This window comes from Bombina bombina, chromosome 2, assembly GCF_027579735.1.
Source record: "Bombina bombina isolate aBomBom1 chromosome 2, aBomBom1.pri, whole genome shotgun sequence".
Classification (NCBI taxonomy): Eukaryota; Metazoa; Chordata; class Amphibia; order Anura; family Bombinatoridae; genus Bombina; species Bombina bombina.
Window position 1 is genome coordinate 248,406,364 of NC_069500.1, and position 22,341 is coordinate 248,428,704.

The following is a 22,341-nucleotide window of genomic DNA, read 5'->3' on the forward strand; positions in this document are numbered from 1 at the left end:
ATAGAGCGTGAAATTTTAACCCTTTGAGTGCTAAGCACTTTCACACCTGGGTGCTAAGATTTTTTAATGTTATTTTTTATTTTTTTCCCAGACCCCCAAGACTTACACTGTTGGAAAGGTTAGACGATTACCTTTCCAATGGTGTAGCTGCTTAGAAGCCTGAGATACAGGCTTCTAAGCAGCATGCCCCCTGCTCCTATACTTAACATTGTTAAGTATAAATAAAGTTGCGCGGTGACGTCATCACGTTATTGCGCGTGACGTTGCCACACAAAACGGAAAGCCCGGCGATGACTGTCACTCTACAGGCACGATCGCCGGGGTAGAAGCGGGTGGGAGCCCCCAGATCTCCCTCAAGGTGGGAGAGTGCTAGTGACGGCTCTGAACCGCCATTAGCACCATAGTGGGAAACTCTGTGACGTCTCAGAGCCGTCATTAGCACTCAAAGGGTGAAAGGGACAGTCAACACCAGAATTTTTGTTGTTTTAAAAGATAGATATAATCCCTTAATTACCAATTCCCCAGTTTTGCATAACCAACAGTGTTATAAGTATACACGTTTTACCTCTGTAATTACCTTGTAACTAAGCCTCAGCAGACTGCCCCCTTATTTTAGTTCTTTTGACAGACTTGAATTTTAGCCGAATCAGAGCTGTCTCCATGGTAAATTCACGAGCATGAGCTCAATGTTATCTATATGAAACACGTGAACCAATGACCTCTAGTAGTGAAAAACTATCAAAATGCATTGATTTGAGGCCGGCCTTCAAGGTCTGAGAAATTAGCATATGAACCTCTTAGGTTTAGTTTTCAACTAAGAATACCAAGAGAACAAAACAAAACTGGTGATAAAAGTAAATTGGAAAGTTGTTTAAAATTACATGCCCTATCTGAATCATGAAAGGTTTTTTTGGACTTGACTGTCCCTTTAAGCAACTTTCTAATTTACTCCTATTATCAATTTTCCTTCGTTCTCTTGCTATCTTTATTTTAAAAGCAGGAATGTAAATCTTAGCCAGCCCATTTTAGGTTCAGCACCATGGATAGCACTTGCTTATTGGAGGCTTACATTTACCCACCAATAAGCAAGCATAACCCAGGTTCAAAACCAAAAATGGGCCAGCTCCTATGCATCACATTCCTGTTTTTTAAATAAAGATAGCAAGAGAACAAAGAAAAATTAATTGGAGTAAATTAGAAAGCTGCTAAAAATTGCATGAATCATGAAAGAAAAAAATTGGGGTTAGTGTCCCTTTAAATATTGTGTATTGAAACAACCTTAGGAAAAAAAACCATCTAAGTTCTCAGTACAGCCTTATCCGCATGAAACACTATATAAGGCAGGTCACATTGAAGGGAAGACCATTAGGAAACCCTTCAGGCAAAAGAAATAGCTAATGAAAATAACACTTCCAAGAAAGTAACTGAATATCAATAGAATGCATAGGCTCAAAGAACTAAATTAAGGCTCCACAGTCTGAACAGACTGAGCCCAAGCTTCCCAAAAGTGAAATTATGTGCTCCCAACTTGACCTGGCCAACCCTTCATGCGGATTTGTTTTCTCCGGTTGATTTCTTGGGCTGTTTGCTCTTGTTCCACATTGGGAAAAGTTTCCCAGGTACTCGTTTCAGACTTTGCTAAGAAGTTGCTCCTCTGTGTCTTGTTCTGACGAAAGGCCTGAAATTGCCCCATAGGACGTCATTTAGATTTCTTGTCTTGTGGTAGGAAAGCTCCGTTACCACTGATGACAGTAGAAATAATAGAATTCAGGTCTGGCACAAATAAAGTCTTCTCCTTAAAGGCCAGAGTTAGAAGCCTTGACTTGGAAATCATGTCCACTGACCAGGACTTTAACCAGAGAGCTCGTCTGGCGAGTACAGCAAACCTTAGCATTGAGACAAATTATTTGGATTAAAGCATCAAAAATAAAGGATTTGGCCTTTTTCAGAGCCTGTATGTGGTCTTGAATATACTCCAAAGGAGATTCCATTGAAATTAGTTCAAACAAGGCGTCACACCAAAAAGTGGCAGCTCCAGCCACTGCTGCAATACCTACAGCTGCAACACCTACAGGTTGGAAAAGCAAGCCACTCTGAAGAAAAAACCTCTCTCAGGTATCCCGCTAACTTCCTATCCATGGGATTCTTAAAATATATACTATTCTCAAGAGGCAGTGCATTTAGCCAAAGTGGAAATGGCCCCACCCACCTTGGGAACAGTATTCCACACCTCAAAATGACTATCTTGTACTGGGAGCATCTTAAAGTTTGGAGGAGAGAAGGGAACCCCAGGTTTGTCCCACTCAGATATAATGCCTGCCACCAATGACAGCACTGGGAACACTTCAGGGGTCTTCAAATTAGGTTTAAACACCATATTCTCCTTTGATAGTTTAGGCTCAGGTACACCCTGGTTGAAGAAGACCTCCTTAAGCAAATATCTAAAATGTTCAATTTTGAAGCTAAAATTTATGTCCACAGAGTCCTCATTACCGGATGAATTAAAGGATGAAAGTTCCCCTTCAGAACTAGCCAAGGAATCATCTTCTGAGAGTTGCATATGACTGATCGCTGCAGCTCCTATAGAACTGCTGGTCCTAGAATAAGAAGTATGTTTAAAGGGACACAAGTCAAAATTAAACTTTAATGATTCAGTTAGAGCATGCAATCTTAATCAACTTTCCTATTTACTTCTATTAACAAAATGTGCAGTCTCTTTATTTTTACACTTTTGAGTTACCAGCTCCGAATGAGCATGTGCTAGAATTCATAAAATATAAGTGCATATGCATTTATGATTGGCTGATGGGTGTCACATGATAAAAGAGTGGAAAAACACATAACTGAAATTTGTCAGAAAAAAAATAATCTACTACTCATTTGAAGACTAAGTGATATTTCATTGTCTTTATCATGTGTGTGTGGATTATGCAAATCGGCTGTATTTACTGGTTCTTTAAAGGGACAGTCTAGTCTTAAATAAACTTTCATGATTCAGATAGGGCATGTCATTTTAAAAAAAAATCTAATTTACATTTACCACCAATTTTGCTTTGTTCTCTTGGTATTCTTAGTTGAAAGCTAAACCTAGGAGGTTCATATGATGTCTAAGCCTTTGAAGGCTGCCTCTTCTCTCGGGGCATTGACAGTTTTTCACCACTAGAGGGTGTTAGTTCATGTGTGTCATATAGTTAACACTGTCCTCCTAACACACGTGGAGCTCCTAGGAGCCAGCACTGATTAGCTAAAATGCAAGTCTGTCAAAAGAACTGAAATAAGGTGGAAGTTTGCAGAGGCTTAGATACAAGGTAATCACAGAGGTAAAAAGTGTATTTATATAACTGTTGGCTATGCAAAACTAGGAAATAGGTAATAAAGGGATTATCTATCTTTTAAAACAAAAATTCTGGTCTAGACCAACCGGGTTGGTTATACAAAACTGTGGATTGGGTAATAAAGGGATTGTCTATCTTTTTAAACAATAAAAATTCTGCAGTAGACTGTCTTTTTTTAATTTCCTAGGAGAATCATAAGCAAATGGACAAAAAAAAAAAAAAAATTATGCTTACCTGATAAATTTATTTCTCTTGTAGTGTATTCAGTCCAAGGGTCATCCATTACTTATGGGATATATTCCCTTCCCAACAGGAAGTTGCAAGAGGATCACCCAAGCAGAGCTGCTATATAGCTCCTCCCCTCACATGTCATAGCCAGTCATTCGACCGAAACAAGACAAGAAAGGAGAAACCATAGGGTGCAGTGGTGACTGGAGTTTTAATTAAAATTTAGATCTGCCTCAAAGAAGACAGGGCGAGCCGTGGACTGAATACACTACAAGAGAAATAAATTTATCAGGTAAGCATAAATTATGTTCTCTTGTTAAGTGTATTCAGTCCACGGGTCATCCATTACTTATGGGATACCAATACCAAAGCTAAAGTACACGGATGATGGGAGGGACAAGGCAGGAACATTAAACAGAAGGAACCACTGCCTGTAGAACCTTTCTCCCAAAAACAGCCTCCGAAGAAGCAAAAGTGCCAAATTTGTAAAATTTTGAAAAGGTATGAAGCGAAGACCAAGTCGCAGCCTTGCAAATCTGTTCAACAGAGGCCTCATTCTTAAAGGCCCAGGTGGAAGCCACAGCTCTAGTGGAATGAGCTGTAATTCTTTCAGGAGGCTGCTGTCCAGCAGTCTCATAGGCTAAACGTATTATGCTACGAAGCCAAAAGGAGAGAGAGGTAGCCAAAGCTTTTTGACCTCTCCTCTGACCAGAACAAATGACAAACAGGGAAGACGTTTGACAAAAATCTTTAGTTGCCTGTAAATAGAACTTCAGGGCACGGACTACGTCCAGATTATGCAAAAGTCGTTCCTTCTTTGAAGAAGGGTTAGGACATAATGATGGAACAACAATCTCTTGATTGATATTCCTGTTAGAAACTACCTTAGGTAAGAACCCAGGTTTAGTACGCAGAACTACCTTGTCTGAATGAAAAATCAGATAAGGAGAATCACAATGTAAGGCAGATAACTCAGAGACTCTTCGAGCCGAGGAAATAGCCATCAAAAACAGAACTTTCCAAGATAACAGCTTGATATCAATGGAATGAAGGGGTTCAAATGGAACACCTTGAAGAACGTTAAGAACTAAGTTTAAGCTCCACGGTGGAGCAACAGTCTTAAACACAGGCTTAATCCTAGCCAAAGCCTGACAAAAAGCCTGAACGTCTGGAACTTCTGCCAGACGTTTGTGTAAAAGGATAGATAGAGCAGAAATCTGTCCCTTTAACGAACTAGCAGATAAGCCCTTTTCTAAACCCTCTTGTAGAAAAGAAAATATCCTAGGAATCCTAACTTTACTCCATGAGTAACTCTTGGATTCGCACCAATATAAATATTTACGCCATATCTTATGGTAAATCTTTCTGGTAACAGGTTTCCAAGCCTGTATTAAGGTATCAATAACCGACTCCGAGAAGCCACGCTTTGATAGGATCAAGCGTTCAATCTCCATGCAGTCAGCCTCAGAGGAATTAGATTTGGATGCTTGAAAGGACCCTGTATTAGAAGGTCCTGCCTCAGAGGCAGAGACCATGGTGGACAGGACGACATGTCCACTAGGTCTGCATACCAGGTCCTGCGTGGCCACGCAGGCGCTATCAGAATCACTGATGCTCTCTCCTGTTTGATCTTGGCAATCAGTCGAGGAAGTAGCGGAAATGGTGGAAACACATAAGCCATGTTGAAAACCCAAGGGGCTGCTAGAGCATCTATCAGCACCGCTCCCGGGTCCCTGGACCTGGATCCGTAACGAGGAAGCTTGGCGTTCTGGCGAGACGCCATGAGATCCAGTTCTGGTTTGCCCCAACGATGAATCAGTTGAGCAAAGACCTCCGGATGAAGGTCCCACTCCCCCGGATGAAAAGTCTGGCGACTTAGAAAATCCCCCTCCCAGTTCTCCACGCCTGGGATGTAAATCGCTGACAGGTGGCAAGAGTGAGACTCTGCCCAGCGAATTATCTTGGAGACTTCTAACATCGCTAGGGAACTCCTGGTTCCCCCTTGATGGTTGATGTAAGCCACAGTCGTGATATTGTCCGACTGAAATCTGATGAACCTCAGTGTTGCTAACTGAGGCCAAGCTAGAAGAGCATTGAATATTGGCCTTCAAACATAGTGAACAAACAGATTCATCTGTGTCAGACATGTTTAAACAGACTAGCAATGAGAATAGCAAGCTTGGAAAATACTTTCAAATAAATTTACAAGCAATATAAAAAATGCTACTGCGCCTTTAAGAAGCACAAAAAACTGTCACAGTTGAAACAACAATGAACCAAATCAGTTATAGCAACCAAATTTTCACATTAAATGTATTAAGTTAGCAGAGCATTGCACCCACTAGCAAATGGATGATTAACCCCTTAATACCCAAAACGGATAATCAGTATAAGAATTAACTATTTTTAACACAGTCAAACACACTGTCACAGGTCTGCTGTGACTGATTACCTCCCTCAAAATGATTTTTGAAATCCCCTGAGCTCTCTATAGATGTCCTGGATCATGGAGGAAGAAGCAGGAAGACTGTGACTGAATTTTTACTGCGCAAAAAAAAGCGCTAAAATAGGCCCCTCCCACTCATATTACAACAGTGGAAAAGCCTCAGTTAACTGTTTCTATGCAGAAATATACGACAGCCATGTGGAAAAAATCATGCCCCAATAAGTTTTATCACCAATGTACCTCACAAAAAAAACGATTAACATGCCAGTAAACGTTTTAAAAACATCAATTTTAAAGGTTATGTATTGTTATAGGTAAGCCTGCTACCAGTCGCTTCTACTGCAGTTAATGCTCATACATTACTTCAGTATTAACAGCATTTTCTTAGTCAAATTCCATTCCTTAGAAAATTACTTTACTGCACATACATTCATCAGCCTGATACCAGTCGCTACTACTGCATTTAAGGCTGTACTTACATTACATCGGTATCAGCAGTATTTTCTTAGTCAATTCCATTCCTTAGAAAAATATTTTACTGCACATACCTTATTTGCAGGAAAACCCCACATGCTATTCCCTTTCTGAAGTTACCCCACTCCTCAGAATGTGCGAGAACAGCCAGTGGATCTTAGTTACTTCTGCTAAGATCATAGAAAAACGCAGGCAGATTCTTCTTCTAAATACTGCCTGAGAGAAAAAACAGCACACTCCGGTGCCATTTAAAAATAACAAAACTTTTGATTGAAGAAATAATTAAATATAAAAAACTCCACACTCCTCTCACGACCTTCCTATGTTGAGGGTTGCAAGAGAATGACTGGATATGACATGTGAAGGGAGGAGCAATATAGCAGCTCTGCTTGGGTGATCCTCTTGCAACTTCCTGTTGGGAAGGGAATATATCCCATAAGTAATGGATGACCTGTGGACTGAATACACTTAACAAGAGAAAGACTACATAAATCTTAATATTTCCATTGACATTGCAAATTGGGTAGTGGACTCCAGGTTGCTCTTGAAATAAAGTTATATCTGGTGTAGACTGTCGCTTTAACCTTCCTCTTCCTTGCAAGTGGCATGGCACTCAGGGCAGCTGAAACGGACGACTAATTAGGCTGCAAAATCATGAGGGATAGGGTCACAGGGTACAGACTGTGTAGGGACAAAAGCCACTAGTTGAGCGTCTAATACCGGAATCTCAGGGCAAACTGATATCTCTGATGAAGTAGAGTATCCAGGGATAGTTTGATTTGGTGTGGGAATTTCAGATTTCTCGACACTAGGGTCCCCTGAATGAGCCTGAACAACAGTATTAAGGCCAGAACTACAAAGTTGAGCAGGAGGGGACACTGTTTACACGGCAAAGCAAACACTTAATTTCAAATAAATTATTTTGGCAAACTCCCTCTTGACTAAGCTCTGAAGCAGAGTCCTCCATATTAGCACTCTACAAAATGTGTAAATCTGATAACACAGTGCTATATAAAAAGTCTTAAAAAATCTTAAACAGCTGAGCACCAATAAAGAATCAACCCCCCCCCCCCCAGGGAAAATTCCTCACTTGAGATGTCTTTACCACCTCCTGCAAAGCGCTAATCTGCCGTGCTGACGCTCCGGCGTATTATGCAGGGTGCGCCTATTACCCAAGCAGGTCAGAATGGCGCATAAAAAAGTCTCCTGATGTGAGCAGTTCCATCGTTCAAGATGGAGACGATCAGGTCAATTTTGCCCCTGGTTCAAGAAGGGCAATTCATGACAACTATAGACCCGAAGGACGCTTACCTTCACATTCCAATCCACAAGGATCACTTCAGGTTTCTACGATTTGCTTTCCTGGACCAGCACTTCCAATTTTTGGCCCTTCCGTTTGGTCTGACAAGTCTTTACAAAAGTTCTGGGAGATCTTCTCGCAGGAGCGAGAGCCAGAGGGATTGCAGTGGCACCTTATCTGGACGATATCCTGGTCCAGGCTACGTCTTAGTCTGTAGGAGGGTCACTCGAGAGCTCTTCTCCTCCGGTCCCATGGGTGGAAGATAAACGAAGGAGAGTTCATTGGTCCCCAGCAACAGGGTGGAATTCCTGGGTACGACGATAGATTCTTTAGCCATGAAGATATTCTTGACAGATCAGAGACGTTGCAAGCTTGCGTCCAACTGTCTAGCTCTTCAGACATCCTCCAGGACATCTGTGGCCAGGTGTATGGAGGTGATCGGGCTCATGGTATCCAGCATAGATGTCATTCCATTCACCAAGTTCCATCTCAGAACTCTTCAGCTGTGCATGTTGAGACAATGGAACGGCGATCATTCAGATCTGTCCCAACAGATATCTCTGAACAGACCGGTGATGGAGTCCCTATCTTGGTGGACCAGACTGGGGCAGTTGTCACAGGGGACATCCTTTTTGAGACCATCCTGGGAGATTGTAACTACGGATGCAAGTCTATCAGGATGGGGAGCTGTTTGGGGTGCCAGAAGGGCACAGGGCAGATGGACTCTAGAGGAGTCGAGCCTACCTATAAATATTCTGGAACTTTGAGCGATATTCAACGCACTGAGGGCTTGGCCCCCTCTGGGGTCATCCTGGTTAATCAGATTCCAACTGAACAACATTACCTCGGTGGCTTACATGAACCACCAGGGTGGGACAAGAAGCTCCCTAGCCATGAGGGAAGTATCTCGGATTCTGGAATGGGCAGAGACTCACAATTATTCACTCTCCACGATCCACATTCCGGGTTTGGACAACTGGGAAGCGGATTTTCTGAGCAAACAGACGTTTCATCCAGGGGAATGGTCTCTCCATCCCAAAATGTTTGGAGATCTGCAGCAGATGGGGGACACCGGAGATAGATCTCATGGTGTCCAGACTCAATTCCAGATATGGGTCGCAATCCAGGGATCCCCAGGTGGAGCTGATAGATGCCTTGGCGGTAGCCTGGGACTTCAACCTAATTTACTAATTTCCACTGTTGCCTCTTCTACCTCGTGTAGTGGCCCGCATCAAGCAGGAGCAAACTTAGTCTATTCTGATTACTTTGTCTTAGCCGCAAGGGATGTGGTTCGCGGATCTGGTGGGGATGTCGTCATCTCTGCTGTGGCGGTTACCTTGTCACAGGGATCTGCTGGTTCAAGGTCCTTTTCTACATCAAAATCTCGATTCTCTGAGGCTGACTGCGTGGAGATTGAACGGCTAGTCTTAGCCAAAAGAAGGTGATTGACACTCTCGTTCAGGCCAGGAAACTGGTCACTCGACGCATCTATCACAAGGTGTGGAGGACCTACTTGTCCTGGTGTAAGGAACGAGGATATCCCTGGCATAAGGTCAGGGTATCCAGGATTTTGGCCTTTCTCCAGGATGGTCTGGATAAGGGTCTTGCTGCCAGTTCCCTAAGGGGACAGATCTCGGCTTTATCTGTACTATTATTGCATAAGAAGCTTGCAGAGCTTCCTGACATTAAGTCCTTTGTGCAGGTTAGGATCAGGCCGGTCTTCAAAAATCCGGCTCCTCCTCGGAGCTTAAACTTGGTTCTTAAGGTTTTGCAGAGGAGTCCGTTTGAGCCTATGCATACCCTTGACATTAAGGTTCTTTCCTGGAAGGTCCTATTATTTCTGGCTATTGCTTTGTCACGCAGAGTCGCTAAGCTTGCGGCCTTGCAATGTGAGCCTCCTTACTTGTTTTTTCATGCTGATAAGGCTGTTCTTCGCACTGGATTGGGATTCCTTACCAAGGTGTTGTCGAGTTATAACATCAATCAGGAAATAGTAGTTACCGCTTTGTGTACTAACCCTTCTTCGAAGGAGAGGTTACTTCATAATCTGGACGTGGTTCGGGCGTTGAAGAATTATCTTCATGCCACGAAAAAGTTCAGACAGACCTCTTCTTTATTTGTTGTGTATTCAGGGAAACGCAGGGGGCAAAGGGCCTCTGCCACTTCTCTATCATTCTGGTTGAGGAGTATAATCAGTCTGGCATATGAGACAGCGGGACATAAGCCTCCTCAGAGGAATACGGCTCACTCGACTAGAGCTGTGGCCTCTTCTTGGGCCTTTAAGAATGAGGCTTCTATGGAGCAGATTTGTAAGGTGGCCCCACTTGGTCTTCCTTGCATACTTTTGCAAAATTTTATAAATTTGACATTTGTGCTTAGGCAGAAGCAGCTTTTGGGAGAAAGGCTCTGCAGGCAGTGGTGCCCTCAGTATAGGGTCCCCGCCTCCTTTTGCCCTCCCATTATTTTCATTCCTCTAGAGCTTGGGTATTTGTTCCCACAAGTAATGAATGAAGCAGTGGACTCTCCTCATATTAAGATGGAAAACAAATTATGCTTACTTGATAATTTCATTTCCATCTGTGGAACATGGACTCCAAGGGTTCCTTGAAAGAGGAGCTATCCTCTAGCGGAATCGTCATTCTCTTAGCGAGCGTGGAGATAGCACCTTCCACCTTAGGGACGGTTCCCCACAGTTCAAGCTGCGCTTCGGGAACGGGGAAGCGCTTTTTAAAAGACTAAGAGGGGGAAAAGGACGAACCAAGTTTCTCCCATTTATTAATAATGCTAGCCATCTTGACTGGAACAGGGAAGGCCTGGGGCACTACCCCGTCCTTGTAAATCCTATCCAGTTTAGGGATCGAAGGTTCCTCCGATAGCTTTGGCTCCGGAACCTCCAATGTAGCAGGCACCTCCTTCAGCATAAAGCGCAAATGCTCCATCTTAAATTTAAAATCTGGTTCCTCCGAGGACGGAGGCCTAGAAGTAGCCGATTCCGACCAAGAAGTGACCTCCTCTGATAAGTCGGAGTTGTCCTCCTCAGCGGATAATCTGTCTGAGACATCCAGCACAGTCTAAGACAGTGCCGTACCTTCCGCTTGCGCTTAGTAGGGTGAGGCATCGCATTATTGGACGCAGAAACTGCCTACTAACTGATCGGAGAAGTCTGGAGGGCAAAAGGGCCCCTCCCGTAGGAGGATTAGTAGTGCCCTGGGGTACTGCTTGTGTAATCGGAGATGATTGTAGGAAACGCACCCTGCGTGGCGGAGAACCCTCAGAGGTGGACAGCTCAGCCATACTAAATACCTTATTCTTTTTAGATAAAGCAATATTGTCAAAGCATGTGGAAGAGTTGCGTCAGCGGTTTGACTGGAACCTCCTCACAGTATACACAGTTAAAAGGTTTAGATAAAGAGGGAGTATCCTCTAACATATCAGAGTCCTCCATAGCTTGGCACCTTTATATCGCAATGGCTGGGGCACTCACCACCTCCTATGACCCAAACTACAAGAAAACAGCTTTCGTCTCCTTTGAACGCAGGTCAAGAAAGAAGAAGTTACAGAGGCCACACCCGATCACATGGAGTGCCACGCAGTACCACCCCTGCATTCGAGAGAGAGACCCGCCAAAAAAAAGCCTGCCTCAATCTCTCACTATTGAACTTACTGTTCCACACTGGCAGAGCCTCATCTCACTCAAGTGCAGCAGAAGCACAAACAATATTATGCATAATAAAATCCCTCCTGTTCAATATTACCCTAGATTCTATAAAGATAAAGAAGCCACACTGTCCCCCTGTCTTCTTACGTTATCATATATATATATATATATATATATATATATATATATATATACATATACATATATATATATATATATAAAAATATAAATTATGCGATCTTACCAGAATCAACGCCGTGGAACAGGAACACGGCCCTTCAAGTGTGACAGGGTAGTAGCATCGCACCTGACATGGACTTGAGAGAAGAAAAGCAGGCAGCAAAACTTGTCAACGCTGATTGCTGAAGGAGCTGTTAAAATGAGTCGGGATGGGTTCGCAGAAAGACTCTCCCTGCATCCCGGGACTCTAACATTCACACATGCTCTCACTGAGAGGCTGACAGTTATACTTAAAACTCCAGTCCCATTTCAAAGAGTACTTAACCTCCATAAGAGACTACTCTGAATCTTCCAACACTTCTCTGCCAACTTCCTGTTTGGACGAAAGGCAAAGAATGACTGGGGGATGAGGGGAGTGGGGGAGGTATTTAAGCTTTTGGCTGGGGTGTCTTTGCCTCCTCCTGGTGACCAGGTTCTGAATTTCCTACAAGTGGAATCTCCTCCCATTAAGATGGAAATAATTTTAGGCAACATATTTTATTGACTACACTGCAGCCATAACTTGGTTATTTACCTATTCTTTCAACTTAAGCATTTAAAAAAATTAAAAAAAACAACAAACATAATTAATGTAAGAACTTACCTGATAAATTCATTTCTTTCATATTGGCAAGAGTCCATGAGCTAGTGACGTATGGGATATACAATCCTACCAGGAGGGGCAAAGTTTCCTAAACCTCAAAATGCCTATAAATACACCCCTCACCACACCCACAATTTAGTTTAAACGAATAGCCAAGAAGTGTAGTGAAAATTCCATAAAAAGAAAGAATACCATAAAAGAAAACCACTATAAAAAGGGTGGGCCTCAGACTCTTGCCAATATGAAAGAAATTAATTTATCAGGTAAGATCTTACATAAATTATTTTTTTTTCATGTAATTGGCATGAGCTAGTGACGTATGGGATAGAAATATCCAAGATGTGGAAGACCACAGAAAAGTCACTAGAGAGGGAGGGATAAAATTAAAACCCACAAAAAAATAAGTCTCAAATTTCACCTAAGTTTCAAGAAAAAAACTTAAATCATAAGCAGAAGAATAAAACAGACAGCTGCCTGAAGAACTTTTCTACCAAAGACTGCTTCAGAAGAAGCAAATACATCAAAATAGTAAAATTTAGTAAATGTATGCAAAGAAAAACAAGTTGCTGCTTTGAAAATCTGATCAACCGAAGCTTCATTCTTAAAAGCCCAAGAAGTGGCGACTGATCTAGTAGAATGAGCTGTAATTCTCTGTGGCGGAGACTGTCCCCCCTCCAAATAAGCCTTGTGAATCAAAAGCTTTAACCAAGATGCCAAAGAAATGGCAGAGGCTTTCTGACCTGTCCTAGGACCAGAAAAAAACAACAAATAGACTAGAAGTCTTCCTGAAATCTTTAGTAGCTTTGACATAATAATTCAAAGCTCTTACAACATTCAAATAATGTAAAGATCTTTCAAGAGTATTCTAGGGATTAGGACACAAGAAAGGAACAACAATTTCCCTACTAAAGTTGTTAGAATTCACAACCTTAGGAAGAAATGTAAACGAAGTCTGCAAAACAGCCTTATCCTGATAGAAAATCAGAAAAGGAGACTCACAAGAGAGAGCAGACAATTTGGCAACTCTTCTAGCTGAAGAGATAGCCAAAAGAAGCAACACTTTCCACGAAAATAGTTTAACATCCAAAGAATGCATAGGCTCAAAAGGAGGAGCCTGCAAAGCCTTCAAAACCAAATTAAGACTCCAAGGAGGAGAGATTGATTTAACAACAGGCTTGATACGAACCAAAGCCTGAACAAAACAGTGAATATCAGGAAGTTTAGCAATCTTTCTATGAAATAAAACCGAAAGGGCAGAGATTTGTACCTTCAAGGTACTTGCAGACAAACCTATATCCAAACCATCCTGAAGAAACTAAAATTCTATGAATCCTAAAAGAATGAAAAGAGAATTTATGAGAACACCATGAAATATATGTTTTCCAAACCCGATAATAAATCTTCCTTGAAACAGACTTACGAGCCTGTAGCATAGTATTAATCACTGAGTCAGAGAAACTTCTATGACTAAGTACTAAGCAATCAATTTCCATACCTTCAAATTTGTTCCAATATGATCTTGGAGATCACCCTTGGAAGAAGAACTAGAGGCGGAAAAATGTAAGCAGGTTGGTAAAACCAAGGAACTGCTAATGCATCCACCATCTCCGCCTGAGGATCCCTGGACTTGGAAAGGTACCTGGGAAGCTTCTTGTTTAGATGGGAAGCCATCGGATCTATTACGGGGAGATCCCACATCTGTACAATCTGACAAAATACATCAGGATGGAGAGACCACTTCCCTGGATGTAGAGACTGACGACTGAGATAATCCGCTTCCCAATTGTCTACACCTGGGCTATGTATCGCAGAAATCAGACAGGAGTTGGATTCCGCCCAAGAAAGTATCTGCGATACTTCCTTCATCACTAAAGGACTGAGAGTCCCCCATTGATGACTGACATATGCCACAGTTGTGATATTGTCTGTTTGAAAACGAATGAATGATTCTCTCTTCAATAGAGGCCAAGCACGAAGAGCATGAAAATAGCACTGAGTTCTAAAATATTGATTGGTAACCAGCTACCAAACCTGTGAGACTTGCATCTGTTGAAAATCACAGTCCATGAAGGATGAACAAAATAGGCCCCTGGAATTATCCGATGATGGTCCAACCACCAGGACAAAAAGAGTTGAATGTTGGGATTTAAGTATATCAACTGTGATATCAGAGTATAATCCCTGCACAATTGATTCAGCATGCAAAGCTGCAGAGGTCTCATATGAAAACGAGCAAAGGGGATTGCGCCCGATGCACGAGACCTAAAACTTCCATGCACATAGCCACTAAAGGGAATGATTGAGACGGAAGGTTTCGACAGGCAGAAACCAATTTCATTTGTCTCTTGTCTGTTAAAGAATGAATCTATCTGGAAACCTAAAAAGGTGACCCTTGTCTGAGGAATCAAGGAACTCTAGTAAATTGATCCTCCAACCATGTCTTTGAAGAAACAACACAAGTTAATTTATGTGAGAGTCTGCTAAATGAAAAGATTGAGCCAGTACTAAGATATCGGCCAAATAAGGAAACACCACAATACCCTGCTCTCTGATTACAGATAGAAGGGCACTTGGAGCTGTTGCTAGGCCAAATGGAAGAGCAACAAATGCTTGTCTAGAAAAGAGAATCTCAGAAACTGATAGTGGTCTGGATGAAACGGAATCTGATGATACGCATCCTGTAAGTCTATTGAGGACATGTAATGACCTTGCTGAACAAAAGGCAGAATAGTCCTTATAGTCACCATCTTGAAAGTTGGGACCCTTACAAAATGATTCAAAAACTTCAGATCCAGAACTAGTCTAAATGAATTTTCCTTCTTCGAGACAATGAATAGTTTTGAATAAAAACCCAGACCCTGTTCCAGAATTGGAACTGGTACAATTACTCCTGAAAGCTTTAGATCTGAAACTTCAGAAAAGCCTGAGCTTTCACAGGATTTGTTGGAACGAGAGAGAGAAAAAAATCTCACAGGAGGTCTTATTCTGAAACCTATTCGATACCCCTAAGACAATATTCTGAATCCAATGATTCTGAACGTAACCTGTCCAAACATCTTAAAATAATTTCAATCTGCCCCCCACCAGCAATACTGGATCGAGGGCCGCACCTTCATGCAGTCTTGGGGGCTGGCTTTGGTTTCATTCCAACTTGAGGATGGCTTCCAATTGGAGCCAGAGTCCTTAGGGGAAGGAGTGGTTTTCGCTTCTCTATTCTGACGAAAGGAACAAAACCGATTAGAAGCTTTAGATTTGCCATTAGACTTTATCTTGAGGCAAAAAAACTCCCTTCCCCCCAGTAATAGTGGAAAAAATAGAATCCAACTGGGAACCAAACAAATTATTATGATAGAGATAGTAACCTAGATTTAGATACCATGTCGGCATTCCATGATTTGAGTCATAAAGCTCTTCTAGCTAAAATAGTCAAAGACATAGATTTAACATTAATCTTGATGATATAAAAAATAGCAACACAGATAAAATGATTAGCATGTTGAAGCAAACTAAAAATGCTATGCAAATCAGAATCTTTTTTGGCATAAGCTATCCAACCAAAAAGTTGATTAGCAAGAGTAGAAATAGCCCCATCTACCTTAGGGACTTTTTCCCAAAACTCTAATTTAGCCACTGGCAAAGGATACAACTTTTTAAACCTTGAAGAAGGAACAAAAGTAGTAACAGCCTTAGACCATTCCTTAGCAATCACATCAGAAATACCATAAGGAATAGGAAAAACCTCAGGAGTAGTCACAGGAGGTTTATAGACAGAATTTAAACGTTTAATGGATTTATTATCAAGAGGACCAAACTCCTCAATATCCAAAGTTATCAACACTTCTTTTAACAAAGAACGAATATACTCAATCTTAAAAAGATAAGATTTATCAGTGTCAATGTCTGAAGTAGGAGTCAGAGAGATCCTCATCAGAGGAGGATATATCAGTATGTTGCCGGTCAATACAAATTTCATCAGTATTTTTAAAAGATCTTTTACGTTTATTTGAAGGCGGTATAGAAGCCATAGCCTTCTGTATCGCATCAGCAATATCATTTTTCATATCAACAGGGATATCATGTACTTTAGATGTTGAAGGAACAACAGATACTGTCCAACACTAATAGAAACCTTTTCTGCATGCAAAAGATCATGACAACTGTTACACACTACAGCTGGAGATATATTATCCACTAGTTTACAACAGATACACTTAGTTTTGGTAGAACTGTGTTCAGGCAGCATGGTTCCTACAGCAGCTTCTGAAACAGGATCAGATTGAAACTTGTAAAATGTAAAAAAGAAAAAACATTTAAACAGAAATATCTTATTACCACATATAGCAGTTTCAGGAATGGGAAAAAATGCAAATGCTGAAATTGGCAAAAAAAAGCAAATAGCATAGCCCTCTGAGCATAAAGAAGGCAAGGAGCATATAGGAAGTGAGGTGAGGTAAAATAAAACTAAACTAAAATAAAACAAAAAAATTTGGTGCCAAGTATGACGCACGACGCAAAAGGAAGTTGAGACATTTTTTGGCGCCAACAAACATCCGGAAATGACACAACTCGCGTCATAAACACAATTTCTCTCGCCAAGAATGACGCAATAAATAACAGCATTTTGTGCACTCGCAAACTTAATTTGCCCGCAAGTTTTTCAAAGAAAGAACAAGTCAAATTGAAAAAAAAGACTATATCCCAGGTAAGACAAACTTCCTAAAACATGATTCCCATAACGAAACTGCCAGACTGCAAAGGGAAACACACATAGACCTGACTCATGGCAAATATAAGTAAAATGCTTATATTTAAAACTTTAAACATAAAGCGCCAAACCAAAGCTGAGTGTGTCTTAAATAATGATACTTGCAGAAAGACACCCATCCACATATAGCAGATAGCCAAAGCAGTACTGAAAGCTATCAGCAGAGGTAATGGTATATAAGAGTATATCGTCGATCTGAAAAGGGAGGTAGGAGATGAATCCTTACGACCTATAACAGAGAACCCTTGAAAAGATTTCCCGCGAGAAACCATAAAATCAAATAGGCGATACTCTCTTCACATCCCTCTGACAAACACTGTACTCAGGGGAAATTGGGTTTCAGAATGCTTAGACGTGCTTATCACAGATGAAATTATAAAAATCAAGCACAAACTTACTTCACCACCTCCATAGGAAGCAAAGTTTGTAAAACTGAATTGTGGGTGTGGTGAGGAGTGAATTTATAGGCATTTTAAGGATTGGGAAACTTTACCCCTCCAGGTAGGATTGTACATTCCCAAACATCACTAGCTCATGGACTCTTGCCAATTACATGAAAGAAAACTGGCTTAAATAGAGAAATAAAACTGGCTTAAATAGATAAAGAAAATGTTAAAGCAAAAACAAAAGTCTCTTACTTGCACCAAGAATGGGCAAGCCAGTTTAAACCATTTAATTGGTAGTCCCGCAGTTCCAGAGTGTCATTCCCACCAATGTATGATGGCTGTTTTTTCAGAGCTACAAATCTTGGTCTTTGCTTTAAAACCTACAAGGGATAAGAAATGTAATTTTGTTAAATCAATGTAAAAGGTAGTGTTCTATAGATAATAAAATGCCACCAGAATAATTATATTGCTAACATATTTTGTAATATTTTTAACACACAATTAAAACAGTTAAAACCGAAGTCACAAGAAAGCATTGAAAAATTCTTCTATACATATTTCTAGTTGCTTTATCCCATGAAGGGACTTTGGTAGCAAAAGTTACTGCTCTGTGCACAGGATAAACAATATTTTATCTATGGACTTTAAGCCTCCACTGTTCCAATATTTACATATTTCACAGGAAGAGGGCAAACAAACTAAAAACAAATGGCAAAAACAGTAGTGGTAAAATTAACAATTCACACTATCAATGTTAAAGGGACAGTATACACCCATTTTCATATAACTGCATGTAATAGACATTACCATAAAGATTAAGATGCACAGATACGGATATAAAAATCCAGTATAAAACGGTTTCAAATCTTACTTAAAAGCTCTCAGTTTAGGTCTGTTGAAAAGGTTGTTGGAAAGCCCACTGCAAGTGGGAAATAAGACCCCCCCCCCCTTCTTTTGCATATGAAAAGACTCTTTACACAAACAGGAGCAAGCTGGAGTAGGTAATATGACTGTATTCTCCTAAAACTTTGGGGCTTGGTTAGGAGTCTGAAAATCAGAGCAATGTTATTTTAAAAAAAAAAAACAAACCTTTATGGGCTATATAAAGAGATCATCTACAAAACATTTATGCAAAGAAAAAATGAGTGTATAATCTTCCTTTAAATTAATTTGCAACTCTTTCAAAAGTAAAAATAATTTAGGCTCATAAAAGAAACACTGGTAACCTGATATGTTTGTAATCTGATAGTGCATGAATTAGTGTTTTCAAGATTAAGAACAAGGGATATCACAAGAGGAAACTGTCACAATCTTCCGGGCTTCACATACCATTCCACTCCAGGAATACAGTAAATGTAAAATGATTCAGCAGGGGTCACATTATAAAACAAAAAGATTTATTGGTTACTGAGACACTAAAAAACAAAAAACATAATTTATGCTTACCTGATAAATTTATTTCTCTTGTAGTGTGTTCAGTCCACGGGTCATCCATTACTTATGGGATATATTCTCCTTCCCAACAGGAAGTTGCAAGAGGATCACCCAAGCAGAGCTGCTATATAGCTCCTCCCCTCACATGTCATATCCAGTCATTCGACCGAAACAAGACGAGAAAGGAGAAACTATAAGGTGCAGTGGTGACTGGAGATATAATTTTAAAATTTAGAACCTGCCTGAAAAAGACAGGGCGGGCCGTGGACTGAACACACTACAAGAGAAATAAATTTATCAGGTAAGCATAAATTATGTTTTCTCTTGTTAAGTGTGTTCAGTCCACGGGTCATCCATTACTTATGGGATACCAATACCAAAGCTAAGTACACGGATGATGGGAGGGACAAGGCAGGAACATTAAACAGAAGGAACCACTGCCTGTAGAACCTTTCTCCCAAAACCAGCCTCCGAAGAAGCGAAAGTGTCAAATTTGTAAAATTTGGAAAAAGTATGAAGTGAAGACCAAGTTGCAGCCTTGCAAATCTGTTCAACAGAGGCCTCATTCTTAAAGGCCCAGGTGGAAGCCACAGCTCTGGTGGAATGAGCTGTAATTCTTTCAGGAGGCTGCTGTCCAGCAGTCTCATAGGCTAAACGTATTATGCTACGAAGCCAAAAAGAGAGAGAGGTAGCCGAAGCCTTTTGACCTCTCCTCTGTCCAGAGTAAACGACAAACAGAGAAGAAGTTTGTCTAAAATCTTTAGTTGCCTGTAAGTAGAACTTCAGAGCACGGACCACGTCTAGATTATGCAAAAGACGTTCCTTCTTTGAAGAAGGATTAGGACATAATGATGGAACAACAATCTCTTGATTGATATTCCTGTTAGAAACAACCTTAGGTAAAAACCCAGGTTTAGTACGCAGAACTACCTTGTCTGAATGAAAGATCAGATAAGGAGAATCACAATGTAAGGCAGATAACTCAGAGACTCTTCGAGCCGAGGAAATAGCCATCAAAAACAAAACTTTCCAAGATAAAAGCTTAATATCAACGGAATGAAGGGGTTCAAACGGAACACCCTGAAGAACTTTAAGAACCAAGTTTAAGCTCCACGGAGGAGCAACAGCTTTAAACACAGGCTTAATTCTAGCCAAAGCCTGACAAAAGGCCTGGACGTCTGGATGCTCTGCCAGACGTTTGTGTAAAAGAATAGACAGAGCTGAAATCTGTCCCTTTAGCGAACTAGCGGATAAACCCTTTTCTAAACCCTCTTGTAGAAAAGCTAATATCCTAGGAATCCTAACCTTACTCCATGAGTAACTCTTGGATTCGCACCAATATAAATATTTACGCCATATCTTATGGTAAATTTTTCTTGTCACAGGTTTCCGAGCCTGTATTAATGTATCAATAACCGAATCCGAAAACCCACGCTTTGATAGAATCAAGCGTTCAATTTCCAGGCAGTTAGCCTCAGAGAAATTAGGTTTGGATGGTTGAAAGGACCCTGAATTAGAAGGTCCTGCCTCAGAGGAAGAGACATTGGTGGACAGGACGACATGTCCACTAGGTCTGCATACCAGGTCCTGCGTGGCCACGCAGGCGCTATTAGAATTACCGATGCCCTCTCCTGTTTGATCCTGGCAATCAGCCGAGGTAGCAACGGAAATGGTGGAAACACATAAGCTATGTTGAAAACCCAAGGGGCTGCTAATGTATCTACCAGCACCGCTCCCGGGTCCCTGGACCTGGATCCGTAACAAGGAAGCTTCGCGTTCTGGCGAGATGCCATGAGATCCAGATCCGGTTTGCCCCAACGACGAATCAGTTGAGCAAATACCTCCGGGTGAAGTTCCCACTCTCCTGGATGAAAAGTCTGGCGACTTAGGAAATCCGCCTCCCAGTTCTCTACGCCTGGGATGTGAATCGCTGACAGGTGGCAAGAGTGAGACTCTGCCCAGCGAATTATCTTCGAGACTTCCAACATCGTTAGGGAACTCCTGGTTCCCCCTTGATGATTGATGTAAGCCACAGTCGTGATATTGTCCGACTGAAATCTGATGAACCTCAGCTTTGCTAACTGAGGCCAAGCCAGAAGAGCATTGAATATTGCTCTTAATTCTAGAATGTTTATTGGGAGGAGTTTCTCCTCCTGAGTCCACGATCCCTGAGCCTTCAGGGAATTCCAGACTGCTCCCCAGCCTAGAAGGCTGGCATCCGTTGTTACAATCGTCCAATCTGGCCTGCGAAAGGTCATTCCTTTGGACAGATGAACCGGTGACAACCACCAGAGAAGCGAATCTCTGGTCTCCTGGTCCAGATTTAACAAAGGGGACAGATCTGAGTAATCCCCGTTCCATTGACTGAGCATGCATAGTTGCAGCGGTCTGAGATGTAGGCGCGCAAATGGCACTATGTCCATTGCCGCGACCATTAAGCCGATTACCTCCATGCACTGAGCTACTGATGGGCTTGGAATGGAGTGAAGGACACAGCAAGCATTGAGAATCTTTGATAACCTGGACTCCGTCAGGTAAATCTTCATCTCTACAGAATCTATAAGAGTCCCTAGAAAAGGAACCCTTGTGAGTGGTAACAGAGAACTCTTTTCCACGTTCACTTTCCACCCATGTGACCTCAGAAATGCTAGAACTATCTCTGTATGAGACTTTGCATTCTGAAAACTTGACGCTTGTATCAGAATGTCGTCTAGGTACGGAGCCACCGCTATGCCTCGTGGTCTTAGTACCGCCAGAAGTGAGCCCAGAACCTTCGTAAAAATTCTCGGGGCCGTGGCTAACCCGAAGGGAAGAGCCACAAACTGGTAATGCCTGTCTAGAAAGGCAAACCTCAGGTACCGATAATGATCTTTGTGAATCGGTATATGAAGGTAAGCATCCTTTAAGTCCACCGTGGTCATATATTGACCCTCTTGGATCATGGGTAGGATGGTTTCCATCTTGAACGATGGTACCCTTAGGAATTTGTTTAAGATCTTTAAGGCCAAGATTGGTCTGAAGGTTCCCTCTTTTTTGGGAACCACAAATAGATTTGAGTAAAATCCTTGTCCCTGTTCCGATCGCGGAACTGAGTGGATCACCCCCATGATTAAGAGGTCTTGTACACATTGTAGAAATGCCTCTCTCTTTACTAGGTTTGTCGATAACCTCGAAAGATGGAACCTCCCTTGTGGAGGAGAGGATTTGAAATCCAGAAGGTATCCCTGAGATATAATCTTTAACGTCCAGGGATCCTGCACATCTCTTGCCCAAGCCTGGGCAAAGAGAGAAAGTCTGCCCCCCACTAAATCCGTCTCTGGATAGGGGGCCCTGACTTCATGCTGTCTTAGGGGCGGGAGTAGGCTTTCTGGCCTGCTTGCCCTTGTTCCATGACTGGTTGCCTTTCCAACCTTGTCTGTAACGAGCAGTAGTTCCTTCCTGTTTTGGAGCGGAGGAAGTCGATGCTGCTCCTGCCTTGAAGTTACGAAAGGC

General features: G+C 41.7%; 1 protein-coding gene across 1 annotated transcript in view; it reads right to left on the minus strand.

Moving 5' to 3' along the window:
* CHD1 (chromodomain helicase DNA binding protein 1) overlaps positions 1-22,341 on the minus strand; it is a gene marked incomplete in the record, with an annotated part of 628,386 nt that overhangs the window by 405,423 nt on the left and 200,622 nt on the right. The window contains 1 exon segment of the mRNA XM_053701514.1: positions 17,668-17,795. Within this exon segment, the coding sequence (XP_053557489.1) occupies positions 17,668-17,795 (128 nt within the window).